The 22,283-nt window shown below is 49.7% G+C and overlaps 1 protein-coding gene across 2 annotated transcripts in view; it reads left to right on the forward strand.

Moving 5' to 3' along the window:
* The window catches only part of Sipa1l2 (signal induced proliferation associated 1 like 2), a 146,605-nt gene that overhangs the window by 71,262 nt on the left and 53,060 nt on the right, over positions 1 to 22,283 (forward strand). For both annotated transcript variants that reach the window (XM_052166602.1, XM_052166603.1), the window contains exons 3-6: positions 3,963 to 5,698; positions 15,668 to 15,801; positions 17,443 to 17,631; positions 22,067 to 22,241. In XM_052166602.1, the coding sequence (XP_052022562.1) occupies positions 4,213 to 5,698; positions 15,668 to 15,801; positions 17,443 to 17,631; positions 22,067 to 22,241 (1,984 nt within the window). In that variant the 5' untranslated portion in view covers positions 3,963 to 4,212. The remainder of the gene's footprint in view (positions 1 to 3,962; positions 5,699 to 15,667; positions 15,802 to 17,442; positions 17,632 to 22,066; positions 22,242 to 22,283) is intronic.

The raw sequence follows: 22,283 nt of genomic DNA on the forward strand, positions 1-22,283 counted from the left end.
GCTGTGTGAGGTCAGCTGCAGTTGGTCACATTGTGTCCCATTAGTCCAGAAGCAGAGACAGAAATGCTGGTGCTTAGCTCACCTCCTTGTTTCTCTTCAGTTTAGGACCCAGCTCATGGGGGCTGCTGCCCACGTTCCAGGTGGGTCTTCCCTCCTCAGTTAAACCTCTCTGAAAATCCCCCCAGAGGCAGACTCAGAGGTGTATCTCCTAGGTGATTCCAAATCCAGTCAGGTGGATATAAAAGCCCATTTCTCAGGTCACTACACATCTGTGTGTGCATTGAAGGCTGTTTGATGAACATTTGGTCTTGGCTTCCTGTGATACTAGGCTGAACATACTGAACATCTGTATGGCTCAGGTGACAGACCTGCAGAGAAGGCCACAGCCTAGTTCGTGTCCTCTTGGCCACGGATGGGGGTGGGGTTGGGGGTGGTATCAAAGTGGGCTACCGTTGTTTCTCTGTGCATTCGCCAGAAATGCTCTGATTGGATTCTGCTGTGAAGAGTAAGCATCCCCCACAGTTAGCCTTGTGTTATCAATGTGCTATATAATTTAACCACTCTTTTCTATGAATGGGACTCATAATGTGTGCATTTTGTGGGTTTCAACCATTTGCTACAGCTGCAGTCCTGATAAGAGGCTCAATTATAAGCACAGTATTAGTCTTTAAGACTCACTGATGTCTCATGGAAGACGTGGAAATGCATCTTATTTACTGACAATTGTGCTTAAGCAGCGAGGTGCTGTGGTTCTGTCTTGTCCTTCTGATGAATACCTTGGGTGTTAGCTGAGGGCCAGTCCTTTTCAGGTTCCCAGTCCTTGAGTTTGTCCTTGAGCTGTCTTCCATTGCCCTCCCTGGCTCCTCAGTGCAGGTCTCCTGCTCCTGCCCGGGATGCCACGCAGCTTCCTTTTTCCCTTTTGTTCTAATGTCCACAGAGGACTGGCTGTTTAATTTTGATAGGCAACAGAAGCCATAGGACTCATAGGACACAGCGCAAGACTCACTGTAGCTGGAGATCACCTGACATGCACAAAGCCCTGGCTTCGATCCCCAGCATAAAGTGATAAAGTGTGTGTGTGTGTGTGTGTGTGTGTAAAACAATCATTCATCCATCACTGGAGAGGTAGAGACAGGAGGACCAGGAGTTCAAGGCCATCTTTGGCTACATTTAGTGAGTTTGAGGCTAGCTAGTATAAAATAAAAAACACCACAGAGAGGGGAGGGAAGGAGGGAAGGAGGGAATAGCTACAAGGATGGGGTGGGGTATTGATACTGAAAATGATCTTGAGAAGGAAAAGTAATAATCTGGGGATGCCTGTGTCTTCTCCTTTCCTTAGTGTCAGAGTCTGGACTTGGGATCTTAGAAGCATGAATTTACTTACCATTTAGATAAGAAAACATCGGTCCTAACATCCTGCGCCTAGCTGGATGGAGCAGGCTAGAAGGCTATTTTGCTAGGTACCCATGCAGTGCTGGGTATGCTTCACAACATACCTTGATATGTCAGTGCCTTTCGTGTGTTTTATAAGGAAATGTCCTAGGGCTTATTGTCTGAGCCCCCAAATTTGCCAATATGCTGTCAAAGCCAGTGTTTAGTGACAAGCCAAGAAGAGCAAGCACATGGCTGACGTTGAGGCTTCTTGTCTCATGGGCTTTTGCTCCTAACTCTGACATGAAGCTTGAGGGACAGAATGCCAAGTTCCCTGGATATTCAGTTTTCCACAACATCTATATTTATTTGTAATGGAACTGTTAACAGCATGCATTGGGAGCTTCTGCCGGGAAGCTACCTAGCAGAAGAGGGTTCTGCACAGCCCCGAGGGCTCAGAGACCTATGGCAGATAGGCTCTGGGGACTGTTGATTGCTTGCTTCTGTGGGACTCTGCCTTGCTGGGGCAGTTGCTGGGATATGGACAGAATGAAGGGTGGCAGCCTTTTGTGGTCTACTAGTTGGGCTGTCTGCAGCTCATTTGGGTATACTTCACAACATACCGTGATATGTCAGTGCCTTTCATACACTGCAGTAGGCTGCCCCGTTTACAGAATAGAATAGCTGCTAGGTATTAAGTCCATAGTCATTGTAAGGGTCTGAGGAAAAGCATGTGGCAGTAATATCCTGCCCTGGGTTCCCACATGTTTACACTTACCAACCTTGTGAACATGTATCTGTAAAGTTACAATGAACCAACTTCTCATGTAGTCCAGAGTGATCTCAAATTCCCTTTGTAGCTGAAGTGACCATGACCTTCTGCTCCTACAGCTTTCCCTCCTCAGTGAGTTGAGTGCACTTCTCTGCCAAGTGGTGTGCAGGGGTGGGATCGAACCCCGGGCTTCATTCACGAACTCTACCAACTGAGCTACATCCCCAGCCCTGAGCGCTTACAGTTAAAGTCAATTTAGTAGAGTCTCTTATATTATCAAGTGTTACCACCTTTAGTTATTTGTCTATTTGGTTATTTATTTATTTATTTATTTATTTATTTATTTATTTATGGCACATTTACCACATAGTAGAAACTGTACTTATCCCCACAAAAGAAATGTGAGCAAAATTATGTAACCCTGGACCCACAGGTCTGCTCTGAGGGGAGATTGGCACAGAGAGAGTCAGGAATCTGTTATGAAGTACAAAAGAGAGAGAAAGTAGCCACCATCATGGGAACCTGGCACGGGGGTGTACAGCCTGAGAAGGGACTGGCGATGTGGTCAGCTCTGTCCTTGGTTTTTGAGACAGGATCTCTTACTGAACCTAGAGCTTGCCGTTTTGACTGGGATGGCAGGCATGGCTCCTAGGTCCACCTGTTTCCATCAGCCGGTGTTGAAGCTACAGATATTTCAGTCACACCTGCTTTTACATGGCTTCTCGGGACATCAATTCAGGCCTTCGTGCTGTCATGTAAACACTCTTACCCACTGAGGCGCTCCCTAGCCAACATACATTTTAAAGTTTAGATTTTTATTATCTGTAAAAGCAGTTATCCAAAGAGCTGATGGGTTCTGCAGAAGCCTTGTTCACAGAATCAAATGCGCTTCAGTGGAGGAGGGCCAGAGTGTTTGCTTTTCTGCTGTCACCCCCTTGGTTTCCAGGGACTGTTTCATAAGAGTCCAAATTGTATAGGAAATAACAGCAATTCATAGCAGTCTACAATCCTTTTAAAAATAGTCATTCTAGGTGATTGAGAAGAGGCAGGCATTCCCTTGTGTTCAAGAACACAGGTCAGGCTCTCTGTCTGCATCTGCTTGCATTCTCTCCCTCCTCCATTTGTCACATCCTGAGATCCCTGATCTCCTCGGTTACGTAATTACCGTGGGGTGGAGGGCATGAGGCCATGTGCAGACTGATAGCTTTTTTTAGTATTAGGTACAAAGCAGCTACGACCCTAGGAAAATGTCTGCACTTCCAAGGATACCCATCTATTCATCTTGGCTACCAGGGGCTTGCCCAAAAGTTCTCAAACTGTTGAGCTGAATGAGATTTTAAATCTTGGCCAACTGAACTGTAGTTGGATACGTATGTGGGGGACAAGAGCTATTTCTTTCTGAACTGTAGTTGGATACTTATGTGGGGGACAAGAGCTATTTCTTTCTCAGGTCCATGATCAAGTCCATGACTAGACTGTCATAGCTGAGAAAGTATGCAGTGTTAGCAATATTTTTGTATGGTTAAAGATAAAATAGAAGTCTGATCACATTTCTGCTCTGTGCATTTATTTACATCTGCTACAGCATGTCGTGTGTGGTGCCTGAAGTGAATCCTGCATCCCACCAAAGTTTCCCTAAGAGTGGTAGTGTGGGGTTTCTGTGAGAGTTCCAGTCAGCCTTGCACAACAGGAGTCAGGCACACCTGAGCTGTGTGACTGTGTAAGGAGGGCAAGGGTGAGAGATGAGAAATAGCCTGTAGACCACTACTGACCTGAACCACGTCAGTCACAACTGACTGTTCTCTGTCTTCTCATTCAGGTGAAGGAATGCTAATGGTCAGAAGTATTAAAGAGTACTGCCGAGGCCGGGACAGTGTCACCACAGCAGCTGGGAAGCACAGTTGACGACTCACTTGGCTTCGGAGAAACTGTGCTTTGAGGATGTTCTTTGCTTCTGGTGAAGAAGACAGCCAGCCTTTCCGTCTCTGTTTGTTATAGTGTGTGTGGCGACCATGGCAGTAGGTTCACGCCACCGCTGCTGCTGCTGACTGCTTCTTGCCTCTGTGGACATGAGTGATCTAAGGCCGTCACAGGCAGAGAAGCACAAGCTTGGCAGAGCTGCCTCCAAACTCAAGGACCCTTCCAGAACCATGCAGTCTGATGATTATTTTGCTCGGAAATTTAAAGCCATCAATGGCAGCATGGGACCTGCTACTTTAAATACCTCCAGTCCGAGTGAGGGCGGGGGAGGTGGGGGTGGGCCAGCCAATGGTACCCCAGCAGTGCCCAAGATGGGCGTGAGAGCCAGAGTGTCTGAGTGGCCTCCTAAAAAGGACTGCTCCAAGGACCTGGCTTGCAAGACACTGTGGGAAAGCCGTTCTCAGTCCAGCTATGAGAGTGTCACCTCCATCATCCAGAATGGCCAAAATGACCAGGGTGACAGGCAGCAAGAGGAGCAGCTGGACCTGGACTTTGTGGAGGCGAAGTACACCATTGGAGACATCTTTGTTCATTCTCCCCAGAGAGGGCTCCACCCCATACGACAGAGGAGCAACAGTGACATCACTATCAGTGACATCGATACCGAGGATGTCCTGGACCAACATGCCGTCAACCCCAACACAGGAGCCGCTCTGCACAGGGAGTACGGGAGCACTTCCTCTATTGACAGGCAGGGTCTGTCTGGAGAGAATGTTTTCGCCATGCTCCGAGGGTACCGAATAGAGAGTTACGACCCTAAAGTGACCGGCTCCTTTGGGTTTACGGATTTCTTTCCCTGTGACACCGCCATCTCCCCCAGCCTCCATGCTGCGGCCCAGATTTCCAGAGGAGAGTTTGTCCGAATCTCAGGGTTGGACTACATGGATGGCGGCCTCTTGATGGGGAGGGACAGAGACAAGCCCTTCAAACGCAGGCTAAAGTCAGAGTCTGTGGAAACCTCACTCTTCCGAAAACTCCGGACAGTCAAAAGTGAGCATGAGACCTTCAAGTTCACTTCTGACCTGGAGGAGGGCCGCCTGGACCGAGGCATCCGCCCATGGAGTTGCCAGAGGTGCTTTGCCCATTATGATGTACAGAGTATCCTCTTCAACATCAATGAAGCCATGGCCACGAGGGCCAGTGTAGGCAAGAGAAAGAACATCACCACGGGGGCCTCTGCAGCATCACAGACCCCAGTCCCCGTAGGCCCAGCTGGAGGCTGCGAGTCCCCACTGGGCAGCAAGGAGGACCTCAACTCCAAGGAGAACCCAGATGCTGATGAGGGCGATGGGAAGAGCAATGACCTGGTCCTCAGCTGTCCATATTTTCGCAATGAGACTGGTGGGGAGGGTGACAGGCGCATTGCCCTCTCTCGGGCCAACTCAGCCTCTTTCAGCTCTGGGGAGAGCTGCTCCTTTGAGTCATCCCTCAGCTCACACTGTACCAATGCAGGTGTCTCTGTCCTGGAGGTGCCACGGGAAAACCAGCCCATCCACAGGGAGAAGGTCAAACGCTATATCATAGAGCATGTTGACCTTGGGGCCTACTACTACCGCAAGTTCTTCTATGGCAAAGGTAGGCACCTGGCTTCCTGCAGGGGCTCTGGGACTCTTCTATACTACCGTGTTACTTTAATTCCTTCCTGGGAGACATGCAAACACACACACACACACACACACACAACCCCTTCCCCAATGTCCTAAGGATAAGCAAAGGTACAATTCCACTAGCATTTACTCTGGAGAATCAGTGAGTGAGCCTATTAGACTTCCTGACAGAGCATATGTAAGGAAGGGGTTGTGAGCAAGATGGCCTTATAGCAGCCATGTGGAAAGGTCTGCACCCAGCATGGGTGACTCCAAGGGCTGCACAGATGGGAGTCTCTTCCCCAGTTCTTGCCCCACTGTGTACTTTAGCCCTTTCTGAGTTAGGGCAGAATTAACACACAGCTGATGGGTGGATGGATGGGTATTCAGGTAAGGGGCCCTCACCCTCCCTGACATTCCTTTTACAAGATAACAATAGTCCAAAAGCCCAGCTGTGACAGTCCATGGCAAGTAGGCACCCCGATCCCATGAAGACATCAGCAGTTTAGCTCAGGATAGTCCTGCACAACACACTGTGATGAAGATATGCAGCACCCAAGGGGCATCTTAGGAAGGACTTGATCTGATAGAGTGTCAGAGTCCAGGCCACAGTCAAGTGTCCCTATGTTCTTGGAGTGGGCACGGGATCATGTTGTACAGAGAATTTTTTCATCGCACAGTGGATAGGGAAGGACGGACAGACAAGGATTGGTTTAGGTGAAACAACTTCAGTGACCTGCTCTTCCAGCTAAGTTCTACCTCATAAAGTTTCTAGGGCCCTTCAAAGTAGCACCACCAGCTACAGACCCTTTGTTTAACATATGAGCCTGTAGGAAATGTTGAAATCATTCCAGTCTTCAGGCACTGCCGTGGCCTCACTGCATTAGAGCAGCTTCCTCGGGGTTCCAGGGCCATGCCCCACGGCTGGGGTTGTCCTCGGTCAGTAGTCAGTCGTCCACTGCAGCCTGTTAGAACCCCATCCCCTGGCTGTGGTGACTCACAGTTCTCACCAAGGGCAAGCTTCCTCGCCCTCTGACTTCAAGCTTCATTTAGACTTTACCCCTCTGACTAAGTGTCCTGCGGATACATCTGTCCTGTGTTGTCCTCTGTGTAGCTCCTTGCACTGTGTAGCTGGATAACTCTGTGGATTTCCCACAATTCTCTGCTCTTACCTCATTAATTCATAAACTTGATGTGCCAAATCCCTGATGAAAGAATTCATGAGTTGACCAGATAGACACGCATGGTTCTGAAATGGTATCACATGGGCAGATACAGAGTTAGAGTCCTGCCGTTATTCCAGAAGCCTTTCATATAGAATAAATTATTTTCACTTTTCTCTGTCTGACCATCTGTGTCCTGTTTGAGTTCATTCCTTGTCACAGGAAAGCCCAGAACCTCTGACTGACACCCCCATGCTGTACCCTCCCTGGGATAGAAGCTCATAGACACGTGGAGCTCTGGAAAAGAAGAAAACAGTTGCTTTTGGCTTTCAAAAATGACCTCAGAGACACAGGATTCTTCCCCAAGACTGTTGTTATAGCTAGAAGCTGGCACATGAAATTAAGTCTGTAAGCTGCTTAGCATCCAGGCTGAGTGCTGGGGAGTTGGGCCTTCAGGAAAGGTTCTCTCAGGTCCTGTTGTGCAAAAGCGTAACAGCTCCCACTTAAGTGTGTCTCAATCCAGAGTGTGTGTGTGAGAGGAGCCAACTTTACTGCCTCTGATTATTGGCACCACTGGACTTGCTAATAGACTTGGGGTCTGTGACAGGAGGTAGTTTCTAATCTGAACTGTGCTTGTCTGTCACTTGTTGTGAAGACCTCTTCACAATGACCTCTGTCCTCTCTGATGATGGAGACACTGGAGAGCATTGGAAGCTCTCAGACTATTCAAGTTGGTAAAGAATAATTAAGTTAATCAACTCTCAGAAATAGCTTGTGTGTACACATCCTGGAGTGTATGGTAAGGAGATGCAGCCGTGCTGGCTGGCAGTGCCAGACTCTTGGATTCATTTTTGGTTGGGGGCTAGGCCGAGGACCTAGGAAGTAGCTGGCTGGATAGCTGAGTTCTAGATTGTTCTGTGAAGCCCACAGAATGAGGAAATGGCACCAAAGGCCCTGGTTTTTCACTGGGAAGAAGCCTGGTAAGCAGCAGGCTGAGGGGGAAAGGACTCCAGCTTCCTAGGACTTAGCTCTTTGTCATAGACTTGAGATAAAATTGACAGCAGGAGCCATTAGGGACCAGACATTGGTGGCCAGAGTCCTGAGGGTTCAAGTATAGAGACTAACTTAACCCCAGAGCCTCAGTCACTGGAAAGGCAGAGCAGGTGCTCCTGCAAGCTCACTAGCAATTGGACAACCCTGTTAAAAACAGGTGTGTGGTTAAAAACAGACCTGCCAGGAGACTTTAGGGCCTGGCGTGCATATAGCTGTCCCCTCTGAGAGCTCCTCCCTGTCTCTAAGGGAACCTGCTGATAATGCCTTCCTTGTTCTTTGAGGAACTCCTGGTCCTGTGGGTTGTCTGATGTATTAGGCTTTGTAAGTTCTATTGCCACTGGCATGCAGAGGTGGCTTTTGATGCCAAGATGTGTCCTGGGACAGCCACTAAAGGATGTGAACCTGTCAACCAGGGAGTAGCTGGTCACTATAAAGAGAGCTAGCCAACAGCATGACTTGTCCAAACAAGTCTTTCTGCATCCTGAGGTCTGAAAGGAATGAGCAAGACAGTTAGTGAGGCCAGCAGTAATACTATCTCTCACTGGCTCTGCTGATGACCTTTGCTCTGCATTGTCTCTTCGATGGGGTGCTCCTTGGTGGCACAGGCCACTTGGAAGAGTCCTGCCCTTCACCTCATATGGGTTCTGCAAGCACCACAGGTTCAGCTCTCAACCCTTTGTTAACCAGGGGTGTGTTTCAGAGAGGAGGGGACTAAAAGCTGTGAGTATGTGCTGTCCTTCCGTGCTCCCCCTCCCGTGCTCTCCCTCCATGTTCTCCCTCCATGCTCCCCCTCCTGTGCTCTCCCTCCATGTCCTCCCTCCCGTGCTCCCCCTCCATGCTCTCCCTCCATGTTCCTCCTCCATGCTCCCCTTCCATGCTCTCCCTCCATGCTACCCCTCTATGCTCTCTCCCCCATGCTCCCCCTCCATGCCCTCCCTCCATGCCCTCCCTCCATACTCCCCCTCCTATGCTCTCCCTCCATGCCTTCCCTCCATGCTCTCCTTCCTATGCTTTCCCTCCATGCTCCCCCTCCCGTGCTCTCCCACCCAAGCTCTCCCTCCCATGCTCTCCATTCTCTCTCTCCGTGCTCTCCCTCCATGCTCTCCCTCCATACCCTCCCTCCATACCCTCCCTCCATGCCACCCCTCCATGCTCTCTTTCCCGTGCTCTCCATGCTCTCCCTCCATGCTCTCCCTCCATGTTCTCCCTTCCGTGCTCTCCCTCCATGCTCTCTCTCCGTGCTCTCTCTCCATGCTCTCCCTCCGTGCTCTCCCTCCGTGCTCTCCCTCCGTGCTCTCCCTCCGTGCTCTCCCTCCGTGCTCTCCCTCCATGCCCTCCCTCCATGGTCTCCCTCCATGCCCTCCCTCCGTGCTCTCCCTCCGTGCTCTCCCTCCGTGCTCTCCCTCCATGCTCTCCCTCCATGCTCTCCCTCCATGCTCTCCCTCCATGCTCTCCCTCCATGCCCTCCCTCCATGCTCTCCCTCCATGCTCTCCCTCCATGCCCTTCCTCCATGCTCTCCCTCCATGCTCTCCCTCCATGCTCTCCCTCCGTGCTCCCCCTCCGTGCTCCCCCTCCATGCACTCCCTCCGTGCTCTCTCTTCCATGATCCCCATGCCCTCCCTTCATGGTCTCCCTCCGTGCCCTCCCTCCATGCTCTCCCTCTGCCCACTTAGCTTCTTCCCTGCTGCCATGCTGAAATACTCTGACAAATGCAACCTTAGGGAGAAAGTGTCTATTTAACTCACATCTCGAGGTAGAATCTATCATGAATGAGAAGTCTAGACAGCAAGAGCTTGAAGCAGTCAGGAAACAGAGGAATGAATTAGAGCCAGTATCCAGTATGTCTGCTTCACTTTACCCAGCCCAGGAGTGGTCCCACTCACAATTAAGATGGATCTTCCTATGCCAACTAATGTAGTGAAGCTGGTCCCCACGGTGTGCCCGCAGGCCTGTTTCTCAGGTGACTCTGGATTTTGTCAGGTTGACAATGCGTGCTTCAAGCTCCCTTTCTCTCCCTCCTTCCCTGCCCCTCCTTTTCTTCTGTCGTTCACCCTCCTCTTTCCTTTCTCCGCCCCCACTTCCTTCCTGTATAAAATGGCACCTGACAGGACACATTCGACTTTCTTCAGGAGTGGAGGCAGCTTGGAAGGAGCAGGGGGCAGGAGACTTTCAGAGTGGCACGAGGCTCCCTCATGGACTCAGCTGCTCCCCAGCCTCATGTCTGGGTCCCCACCTTCCTTATTTCCTGCCAGCTCCCACCCAGGTCTGTCTCCAGCCTTGCCTTCCTCTGAAGCACTTAGAATGAAGGAGCTGGGAGCCAAAGAAAAGCGAGTCACACTGGGGTTGTTTGCACAACGCTTGCCTCCCATGAGCAAGACCCTAAGTCCATGGTCAGCCTGATGAACAGAGGCCCTGCACTGTCCCCCTCATGTTGGTATCTAGTGTCTGTGGAAGTCCATGCTTGATAACCTAGGACTATGGATAGGCCAGGTGGAGAACACTGGTGGATTCCTAGTTGTCTCAGTCAGGGTTTCTATTCCTGCACAAACACCATGACCAAGAAACAAGCTGGGGAGGAAAGGGTTTATTCAGCTTACACTTCCACACTGCTATTCATCACCAAAGGAAGTCAGGACTGGAACTCAAGCAGGTCGGGAAGCAGGAGCTGATGCAGAGGCCATGGAGGGATGTTCCTTACTGGCTTGCTTCCCCTGGCTTGCTTAACCTGCTTTCTTATAGAACCCAAGACTACCAGCCCAGGGATGGTGCCACCACAAGGGGCCCTCCCCCCTTGATCACTAATTGAGAAAATGTCCCACAGCTGGATCTCATGGGGGCATTTCCTCAACTGAAGCTCCTTTCTCTGTGATAACTCAGCCTGTGTCAAGTTGACACAAAACCAGCCAGTACACTAGCCTGCCCAACTCGGTCTTTAAGATGAGCTAATGAGTCAGGGATATTCTGCAAAGGACTCAGAGCAGAGCCTGTCACACCGAATGGGCCCTGTGCATTTCTGTGTGTGTGTGTGTGTGTGTGTGTGTGTGTGTGTGTGTGTGTCCGTCCTTCTCTCCTGAAAGAGGCCATTCTCTTTGCCACACCTGAAACACAGGGTTAAAGGCAGCACTTTGTTTTGATGGTTAAGAGACAAGGAGAGTAGCAGATGGCAGCTGGGAGTGTGTCTGGGGAACCTGCCACCTGGCTCCACACACACTCACCCTAGTGTCACTGACATGGCCTGAGGGCTTGGGGAGGGGCGTGTCTTATGAATCCCCTGAACTCTGCTGAGTCAGTCATGACTCTTTCCTTTGAGTTTCATGTCCCTGCCTTTTCTTCCCGCTTTATAGAGTCTGTGACTAAAAGGGAGTTGGGTACTCGCAGCAAGAAGATCTGCCCAGATGGCCTGGGACTTGGCACCAAGGGACCATGACAGGCACTGGCTGTCCTGCGCAGGCAGTGAGGGTGCAGGGAGTCAGTGTAAGAACCTGCAAAGGCCTGTTTACATTAGACCTCAGCAGGACTTAGGTCAGCCGTGAAGAGACAGGTAGGAAGGCACTGCTTTTCTGAGAGGCTTTCTTGATGGCCAAAGTGGAGACCTCAGGCATTCTGCTCTGGTATGGTAAGTTGGAAGTGAAGGTTACCATCATGGAAGGTCCCACAGGTTCTGGGATCCTGTAAAGCCCACTGTGCATCTGCTCAGCCCCAGCTCCATGCACCCTCCCATCTCAGAATGCACGGAAGCTGGACAGCCAGGCTTCCCCAGCAGCCTGCCGCCTCTCTGAGTTTTACCAGAGATACACTCCTCCTCCTCACCCTCCTCCTCCTGAGACTACTCAGCTGAGAACTGCAGTGAGCAGAGGCAGCCAGCGATGGCTCCCTCCGTCCCTTGTGTGCTGTCACATGTGTGCCCATGCATTTGGAGACCTGAGGTTGACCCCAGGAGTCCTTCTTTTAGAGGCAAGGCCTCCCAGCTGAAACAGTGCTTACACATGCCACTGGTCTGCCTTGTCAGGTTGCTGTAGGGACCTCCTGCCTCTGCCTTCCCTGTCGGGGGTTAGATGATATTTGGTGGGGTTAGGAACCCAGTCTTCATGCATGCTGTCCATGGAGATGGGTGTGCTGAGGATCTTATTCAGCGCCATCTTCCCAGCCCACCTCTAGTGTGAAGGCATTCCCTAGAGCTCTTCATAGAAGTGCTGCTGCCAGGCTGTCTGCAATCCTACAGCAGCAGGTCACATAACCTCTCACCTTTGATCTCTTCTAAAACATGTGCCTTCATTGGTTTTGTATGAAGTGTAATTTTTTAAACATTTTATGATTTCACTTCAGTGCTGTGGGTTTTCCAAGCTTATTAGTGGTTTGGTTAATTTTGGGTCAGAGGCATGTGACACCAATACCTCAGTCTTCCTGCATGGTAAATGGGCTCATAATGCAGGAGTATGGGTTTCCCAAGACTGAGTGTGATTTCACAGTGGTCTTCTGAGTGGGATCTTCATTTGCCCGTTTTATTGCTGCGCTTTTATTACCTTTTGTCCACGGCTCCTAAAGTGCTATATAACCAGCGATCTGAAATGCAGGCACACAGGTGACTAGAGGGAAAGGTGACCGGGGTGCCATGTCACCCCAGTCAGCAGCATACGAAAGCAAAGTGACTAGCTAGCTGTTGAAAGGCGGAGAACTTGTACACTGCTTTTTAGGATACAGGAGTCATAGGCTTCAGAGGCCTGGAAGACGTGGGGCCTGGGGCTTGTGGCTGCTATGATCTTTCCGTGTGCTTTACCACTGGTGCTAACTACCGGGCAGAATTGCCCTGTCTGCCTCTTCAGTCCCTGGACTCATTGGTGACATACCAATTAATCAATCTCCCTTTTAAGATACTGCAAGTCTAGTAACAGCCTCGTGCTAGGGTCTCAGGCACCCCAGTCCTCTGTCTTCCTTTCCTCTCTTCTTCATGGAGCAGCCCGGACATAGCACCAAGGTCCTGTGACTTGCATTCCCACACTGCAATCTTGCTAACCATGGTTTTTTTTAATCCCGTTCTATTGAATTCGTGTAATGTGTGGATTTTCATTGAACTTATCAACAGCTTTCTCGTGGTTTCCACCCTGCCAGGGAAGAATTTCATTTGATTCACTCTTGAAACAATTTTATGGAAATCATCAGCTCATTGGTTTAGAAGTAAGTCCAGGCTGTGGGGGGCCAGGGTCTGAATGCACACAGCTATGAGGGGCTTGCTCCTGAGCCTCTGTCCAGAGTGGCAGGGCTTCTCAGAACAAAATTAACAGAGATCTTTCCTGAAAGGGATGCAGGATGTCCTTTAAAAGAGTTGCCTTTGTTCCCTCTGGGGAAGTGGGGGAGGGGACAGAGCACAGACCTTGTTCACATCTTCGTGGTCTGTGGGCATGCTCTATATAGGAGACAGCATGTTCTCAAATCTAGGGAAAATTTTCATTTCTTTAGGCATTCCACAGACTTTTTACTGAAACTAAAGGGACCACAGGGAGGTTCCTAGCAAAGACTGGTAAAGCGGAACTGCTCTGGGGTCTGCAGGCACATGCGTGATGCCTGTGGACCATGGGGCCTCACCTCCACATTCACAAATGCAGGCATGTGAGTGAGTCTGCCCGAGCCAGAGCCTGAGCCAGAAATGGAAGCAAGATGTGCTGGGACCTAGGCCGTGAGAGTGGCAGGAGGGCACCTGCCTGTACCCTCTGCTCTCTAGGCCATGTGCTCCTGGTCATCTGTGATGACAGCGAGAGTTCTCCAGTTCTTCAGAACATAGTTTCTGATTCAGTGGAGTATTGTGTGCTACTGTCATCTTAAACAGATGGCTGCCAATGCAACTGCATTTGTCCAGGGAGTCCTTACAGGACAACAGACCTGTGGGAAACTGTCATCTAAAATCTTTCACAGTCTGTTAGAAAACACAGAAACTTGAGGTGTATGTGTTTGTGTTTATATGTGTGTGTGTGTAATTTGAAGAAACATGAGTGACTGTCCCAGAGTGCTACAGAGCATTGCCAGGAAGAGTAGAACACCAAATACCAAATATGTGGAAGGCTAGTTAGCCGCAGCTTGGAAAGTTCTAGACTGATCCTTGTCTGCTATGAAGGCAGGTTTAGTGCAGTGTCCTGGGTCCCTTGTCACTAATGCATGTCAAGAGAACAGGACACACTGAAGTAAGCAGTTCACATCCTCACACTGTAGTTTTTAAAGTACTGATTACAGTCACAAGTAGCTGCTCAGCTTCTTCAAACCTGATGTGTATTTGCTGATACTGTCCTGTCCACTGTCTTGGCTGTTAGCAGCATATACTGTATCTACCACACCAGCTTTCTCCAATCTGAAACTGATCCACCTTCATGGTTGCAGAAACCTTGCAGTTTCTGGCTCCACCTTGTTCTAGAAGGACTGAATAGTCTGGTCCCCAAGCAGTATAAAACAAATAGCCTGCATTTCAGAGCCAATCTGGGCAGCGTTGGCTGGAGTGGAGCAGGCAGTTGCCCCTTTGGTGATTCAGATCTCTCTAGGAGTTTTCAGAGCACAAGAACACAGCTCGGACCATTGCCGAGTTGCAGGCTTCCCAATCCCAGAACCTGAGTGTTGGGCAAGAGTAGCTAAAACCAGAGGGGATAAATGTGGTGTTTTGTGTAAGGGCAGGAAAAGCATCAGGCTTGAGGGATATAACCCTTGGAGACCTGACCAGGATATGGTTCGCAGAGAGTGAATGAACAGTTCCTGGGGTCCCATCTACCCCATTCTGTATGGATCACTATCTGATGTGGCTGCTGCTGATAGACATGCTCCTAACCTGTGTCCGAGGGTATTTGGCAGTTGTTCCTGTGCTTGACAAGGCCTGACTACCTCTGCTGTGCTGTGGTAAGATCAGCATGGCAGCTACACTGAGACATGGTGACTCCTCATTGTTCTGTGGTCCAGAGAGTTGTCCACAGAGCGTGGAGTGCCCTTCACTGGGAGGAGGGTCACATTGTGAGTGGGGATTGCTTCCTTGAATGTTCCCGCATGTCCACACTGCTAAATTTCCACTGCCAGGTGGCTGTTATACAGAAGAGGACAGACTGGCGACTGTCCATTAGAAAGTGTGTCCTGTGACACCCCAAGGTCCATCCCGGCCATGGGCTTGTGTGACTCAGGTGTTTTTTCAAGAACCAGGGATTTATGGGAAGGAAAAGATAAACTGACAGCCTGGCGGAGGGAGTTCCTGGATTTGTGGGAGCAATGACCTTCACAGCCCAGAAACTATCATGTGCTTCCTGTCTCTAAATTTCTCCTTAGACACTAGGGACAGTTTAATGACACGGTAACCTTTGCCACTCCACTGATGGCTAAGATTACTCTGACTAGTCTGAATGGCTCATTGGTTAACCTCTGGAGTCTCATTCCGTGTGAGAAGGTCACCTTCCATATGGGATGGAGCAGTGCGGACGCCTTGCTGACTCTTGAGGAGCCATGCCCCTCCCCCCTCTTCTTAATGGTGCTGTCTACAGAACAGCAGCTTTAAGGTAGGACCCTCAGCATACTGTGACAGCGCAAAGCAGAGTAGGAAATCAGAGCTAGCCCACGAGATGACACCAGATAGGTAAGCTTGTCTAGATCTGAAGCTGGAAGATTCCCAGCTGTGGGAAGGATCATGGGGTAGCCTTGTAGCACTGCTCTGGGACTCAGCTACATGAACTGCTGCTATAGCATCACTCTCTCCCGAATCTGCTGTTTTGAATCGCAGAGCACCAGAACTACTTTGGAATAGATGAAAATCTTGGCCCTGTGGCGGTCAGCATCCGGAGGGAGAAGGTGGAAGATCCCAGGGAGAAAGAAGGGTCGCAGTTCAACTACAGAGTAGCCTTCAGGACAAGTGAGGTAAGAAGCTGCTGTCAGCCATTGCCACAAAACTTAGTTTTGATATCAGTCATCTACTGAGGATACTGAGAGGCAGTTATGTGGTTTCATCCTAAGTCGACACTTGGAAGCCTGTCTTGGATCTCAGGTGACCACAGTTTCACCATGTTGCATGATAGAACAGCATAGTGGAGGTGGACAGTTCTGGGGCTGAGATGTGAGAACAGATATGATATGATTTACACAGTTCCCATCAGAAGTGAGAAATGAGTTTAAAACCAAATGCAAAAGATGAGGCAGCCTGCAGTGGGGCTGGCACGTGACAGGCAGGCATAGCCCAGGTGGCCACATGTCCATCCTGTCCACACCACAGAGAGCAGCTTGTTGTTCCCCATGGGCTTCATGCTGAGTAAAAACCGAGGTCATTACACACATTGTGCAACTAAAGAGCAGACACCAACAACCCTAAGGAATCAGGGTCCCCTGCACAGCAGGTCTTCGTCCTTTGGTCCACATAATCAGAGTGGGGCCTGCTTGGCATATCTTCCAGAGTGTGCTAGCTGACCACTTTAAGCTTTTCTCCTTTCCTTTTGCTTCTGTAAGCATGGTGACACTGTGTCTCAGCTGGTATTTACAAATGTCCTGCTGAGCTAGACTGACTAGGTGCTGATGATGCTGACCTGAGGCTGACTATATTCCTATGAGCTAAGTCCTTCCCTTGAGTGACAGCTTTGAAGATAGACCTGTGCAGACTAAAGGTTAGGAGAATAATTGAATTTAAATAATTGATGAAACCAGCTGTTGTGACGGCTGTCACACTAGTCACCTTCCCTCCATCTATTGACAGCATTGTGTGCCATGTGTCTCTGGGATGACTCTTGGTTCTCTTAGACCACAGGGCAGTGGCCTTCCCCATCATGACAACCTGGAATGGTGACCTAGGTGTCTTTCTTACATCTGTTTCTGTGAAGACACCATGACCAAGGCAATATAAAAGAAAGCATTTATTGGGGCTCATGGTTACCAAGGGTTAGAGTCCATGATCATCGTAGTAGGAACCGTGGCAGCAGGCAGGCATGGCACCGGAGCAGTAGCTAAGAGCTCACGGCCTTGATCTGTAAGCAGGAGGCAGAGAAGGCTGACAGAAAGGCTAACAAGGCCTCACCTCCTAGTCCTTCCCAAACAGTTCCACAAACCAAGGACCAATCATTCAAACATGTGAGCCTATGTTCTCATCCAGACACCACACCAGGCTTCCAAGGTATAGACCAGACGCAAGGCTGCATTCAGTGGTCCTCCTCTCAGCTGCCCACACGCAGCCTCAAGAGTGTGCAGCGTGGGTTCAGTCTTCAAACAGAAGACATGGGAAGGAGTGGAAGGGATAATCAGAAGCGCACGGTTGGAAGAAGGAGGGTATCTTCTGCACCTGTGCTCGTCCTCAGAAGCCTTCCCACGGGGCTTCGGGGCGTCAGTTGTCTGGTGAGGCTCTGGCTCCTTTCTTAGGCTCTCTTCTGTTTGTTTTGTCTCAGCCCCTCTGCTGTTGATTAAAGGCACAGTCATTTATGTTTTCAGATGGAATGCCTTGCTTCCATTTGATAAACTGTTAGATCCCCCTTGTGAATAACCAGCAACAAGTACTAACCAGAATATCATTTGCCACAGCTTACAACTCTGAGAGGAGCAATCCTTGAAGATGCTGTCCCCTCCACAGCACGGCATGGCACTGCCCGGGGCCTGCCCCTCAAGGAAGTCCTGGAATATGTTATCCCAGAGCTGAGTATTCAGTGCCTGCGGCAAGCAGCCAACTCCCCCAAGGTCCCCGAGCAGCTGCTCAAGCTGGATGAACAAGGGGTATGTATGACCGAGAGCTCGTGTAGCCTGGACCACACGCTTGGAAATGATGTGTAATCCCGCCCTAGACAAGTGCTTACTGTGTCTTTGGCTGGTCTTGAACTCAGAATCCTCCTGCCTCAATCTCCCAAGTAGCCAGAATTATAAACATGAGAAATAGGTCACACTAGATCTCTCATGCTCTTTCCTTTGAAACCATTTATAATAAATGCCTTCAAGTGAAGTGTGTGACCCCAAAGACCACTCTATCCAGTTCCACAGAGGCTCCATTTTCCTCAAACCCATGTGGTTTTGCTTTGTGGGAACAGACCACATGATAGCTGAAGCCTGCCATGTTCTCACAGTGAGGCACGTGACTCGTGAGGCCATGAGCCAGGCAGGTCCAGAAGTTCTGCCTGGCGTTGTGAGCCCGTGGGTGACACTATCTGAGAACTGGATGTTGAGAAGCCAGTTGTGGAGGTAGGCTCCAGTTGTTTCCCTGCTTTCTCTCCTGGCTTTGCCATACTGACACAGCTTTATTCTGTGATGACGTATGGACCTGAGCATCAGCTGACCTTTCTGCTCTGACAGCTCCTCCTGGGCCCTCGAAATGAAGGGCTGTTGGGAAACAGCTGTTGAGGCTATTTACCCCTGAAAGAGATGCAGTTTGCCACAACCCAGCCGTCTCCGCCCTTCTAATGCCAACACGCTGTTGCTGTTTATTTTCCTGAAAGCAAATCTGCCTGTGAGGGCACCTGCACAACAAAAAAAGTTCAGATTATCTGAGTAGTAATTAACCTTCTTGTGGCTCCTGTTTCTCAGGGTCTGTAGCCTTGCTGGGCCCCTGTGATTGTTTCCTGGCCATGATATTTCCCTTCAGGACACAGTGTAGAGGCCTGAGTGTCTTCGTTTGGTTGTTGGACTTTGGTAAGATGTTTCAAGCCAGGAGCCGGAACACTGAGGAGAGCCAAAAAGAACTTAGATGTGGAACCTCGAGGGCTTTGACTCAATGTTTCCATAAACTAACCCCCCAGCTTCTAGAATGCCTGTGTGTGTGTGTGTGTGTGTGAGTGTGTGTGTGTGTGTGTGTGTATACGCATGCACTTACCACATGTATGTGCTGCCTGTGGAGAAAAGTGCATCAGATACCCTGTATCTGAATTCTACACAGCTATGAGTCACCCCACATGGATGCTGGAGTTCAGATTCTCTGGAAGAACAGCAGGTGCTCATAAAAACGGATTCATTTCTCCAGCCCCCTTTTCCTTTTTGTTTTTTAAAGATACATTATTTTTATGTGTGGATGTTTTCCTTTGTGTATGTACGATACCTGAAGAGGGGATCAGTTCCCTAAAACTGGAGTTAACCGTGATTCTGAGCCATCATCTGGGTGCTGGGAGTTGAAGTTGGGTCCTCTGGACAGGCAGCAAGTCCTCTCTACACCCATTTCTTCTTTTCCTTTTCAAAGATTGTTTTAGTTTACACACCAGGGAATTCATAGGCTGGTTTCCTGTGATAGTCTCCAGACACACACCTCAGAATAGCATCTGTGACAAAGTCTATCCTGAAGGCTAGCTGCTTCTCCACGCGGCCCAGGCACAGCAAGTAGAAACCACAGTTGCTCTACCCATGCCTCAGGAGCACACCACCAACTGAGCTGTGGCGTGGGGCCGGAGCTGAGCAGCTGGATTTCAAGGAAGTTCACAGCCTTTCTTTCTTGCTACCTTCATTTGTGTTTAAATCTTCTTGTTGATAATGACAAACTGTCTTAGTCACTGTCCTACTGCTGTGAAGAGATACCATGACCAAGGCAACTCTTATAAAAGAAAGCACTTCATTGCGGACTTGCTTACAGATAGTCCATTATTATGGCAGGAAGCATGTGGCGTGCTGGGACACTTGGTGCTGGAGACGGAGATGAGTGCTGTACATCTTGATTCATGAGCAGGGGAGGTGGGATTGGCTTAGTGTGGGCTTTTGAAACTTCAAAGTCTACCCCTGGGACACACTTCCTCTAAGTAGGCTGTACCTCTTCTCTTTAACCCCCTCAATCGTACCACCCCCTGCTGACTAAGCATTCAAATATATGAACCTATGGAGGCCTCTCTTATTCAAACCACTACCTAAAGCTTCTGATGTTGGGGACAGAGTGGCCAGCCTTGATCCTGACCCAAGGTGAATAGATGTGGCTGAGTCCCCTGCTGTCTGTGTATATCCTGCTCACGGCCACAAGAAACTGACAGTCTAGTGTTTGAGTGTGATGTCCCGGCTCTCAGGTCCCAGTGAGCGTGGTGTCCCGGCTCTCAGGTCCCAGTGAGCGTGGTGTCCCGGCTCTCAGGTCCCAGCTCTGCTGCTTCCCTCACACCACTGCCTGCAGTTTCTCTTGGATGGGTTAAGTTGGCTTGGAGTTTGGGTAAGTGTTGAGATCAGCCTGAGGTCAGCAGGTGAGGGCTGAAAGAGTGGTCTGGGAAGAAGGGAGTCAGAATCTTTGCTTGTCTGTGGCAGTGAGCAACAGAGCCTGGTGCTGGCTTCTAGTACACGAGAAGCCATTTTGATCATGCTTTAGTTTCTAAGAGTCCAAGTGACAGTAGGTCACTTCCCAGATATCCTTACATTGTTGCCAGTGGTTCTGGATCTCTGCCAGCATTTCTCCCTGACTTCCATCTTGCTGGCAACTCACTGGAGAGCAAGTGATGGAGGTGTTGTGCTGACAGCCAGGGTGCAGCCCGTCCCTGGCCACATTGTCTATTTCCCTGTATCTAAGTTCTGACTGTTGTTTCCCCGAAAGTCTTGGTACCCATGACACCAGCCTAGTGTCTGGAAATGCCACTCCCATTCTCCATTTGAATCTGGACAGTTTGGGGTTTTGAATGCCTGGATGGCATGGTACTGGTGGGAGCCTCTCAAGATCCCAGTCTTAAGGATTCCATAAGTGTGCCAGGTGTGGGGAGTCAGGGAATGCATGCAGACCCACGGAGGCTCTGCTAAGCCAGCCTGAATCACACCTCAGGACCCGGGGCATGGCACCTGACACTCCAGTGTTTAATAGTGAACACTGCACACTCTTTGGTATAGAGAAGTCAGTATGTAATGACTGCCCACTGTGCAAGGTGCATGTGTGTAGCACCTTGATGTTAACCTGGACTCAGTTAAGTCAGCTCCCTCGGTGTCCCCAAAGCTCGGGAGGTCCTAAACCATCTCCCAAGCAACTTAGGCCCAACTACTCTTCATAAAAAAACAACAAAGCCTTTTTAAATTAGGTGATTTTTTTTCCTTTTGAGGGGGATTTTTCCTTTTTGAGCACAGCAAAGAATCAGCCCATAATACCAGGTGCTCAGTAGCTGGTATGCAGCCTCTCTGCCCACAGCCAAGGCAGGAGCTTGTGACCCTACACTCTTCACTCACCCTAGTATCTGTCAGCAGAGAAAGATGATTCTGTCATGCTGTGGGTACCCATCAAAGAGACAGGGAGACTTCCGTCAGAGCTCTCTTGCCTTGGATAATGAGGTGGATGAGACTGTCCATTCTGTGCTCTTGCTCCAAGAACTGCCTGTCACTCTGCCTTGCTTTACTGCTGGGGTCAGCTGTGGGGTCTATTAGAGGCTAAGTTTCCCATCTCAGTACCAAGCCCACTGTGTTATGGCTCTGCCTCTGTAGGGGTTGGTGACGTTTAAGGCCTGTCAGCTTCTCAGGCTCGGCTGCTCAGCGTCTCAAAGCGTCTGCTTGGCAGGACTGAGAAGTAGGTCTTTGTGGGGAAATAAGCAATTGCTGAAGCTATAGCTCATCTCTCTCTGGTTCTGGAGGAAAGCTGTGGCTTCCACCTCAACACAGTATTGACTCTGAGGTAGAGATGTGGCAGGAACTGTTCAGTTGTTGCTACAGCTCTTTCTGAAGTATCATGTCTACAGCCAATGTTTTCTTTTCAAAATAGTCAAAAATGTGAGAAATGACTATAATTGCAAGACCAAACTTACTTAGGGGAAACAAAACATTTTCTATGCACACACACAAATTGCAGTCTTTGCTGGAATTCTTTTTTCACTCGACCTTAATTTGATTTGATTTCCCTCCTTTGAGCCAACATTTTTTCCATGAATGTTCAAATAAATTACAGAACAAAAAGACAGGAGAGGCAGAGAGAAAATGTGTCTTAAGCCCTTGGCCTTTTCCTGTTCTGAACTTGGAAACTAATCCTGATCATGCCACGCGGTGTGTTAGATGAGGTGTGTGTGCAGTTGTTTTTAACTTCATGTCTGAACAGGGCTGCCCACTCACTCTCTGTTCCCATGTGGCTCAGGCTCCTTCCTCAGGGCTTTTCACTCCTAGAGCTGCTTTTGGGACATTTTCCAGCATGCTTTCCTGGGAACCGGAGCCCTGGCTTCCGCAGCTTTGGCTTGGCTAGAGGCAAGCAGGTCTGGAGTCTCTGCCAAGTTCATCATGTTTCCTCTCATTTCAGCTCAGCTTCCAGCACAAGATTGGGATCCTGTACTGCAGAGCGGGGCAGAGCACGGAGGAGGAAATGTACAACAATGAGACGGCAGGGCCGGCCTTCGAGGAGTTCCTGGACCTCCTGGGCCAGAGAGTGCGGCTGAAGGGCTTCAGCAAGTACCGTGCGCAGCTGGACAATAAGAGTAAGCATGCGTGCAGGTGTGCATGCCTGTGTCAGCCTGTGT

The sequence above is a fragment of the Apodemus sylvaticus genome, chromosome 21 (assembly GCF_947179515.1).
Source record: "Apodemus sylvaticus chromosome 21, mApoSyl1.1, whole genome shotgun sequence".
Classification (NCBI taxonomy): Eukaryota; Metazoa; Chordata; class Mammalia; order Rodentia; family Muridae; genus Apodemus; species Apodemus sylvaticus.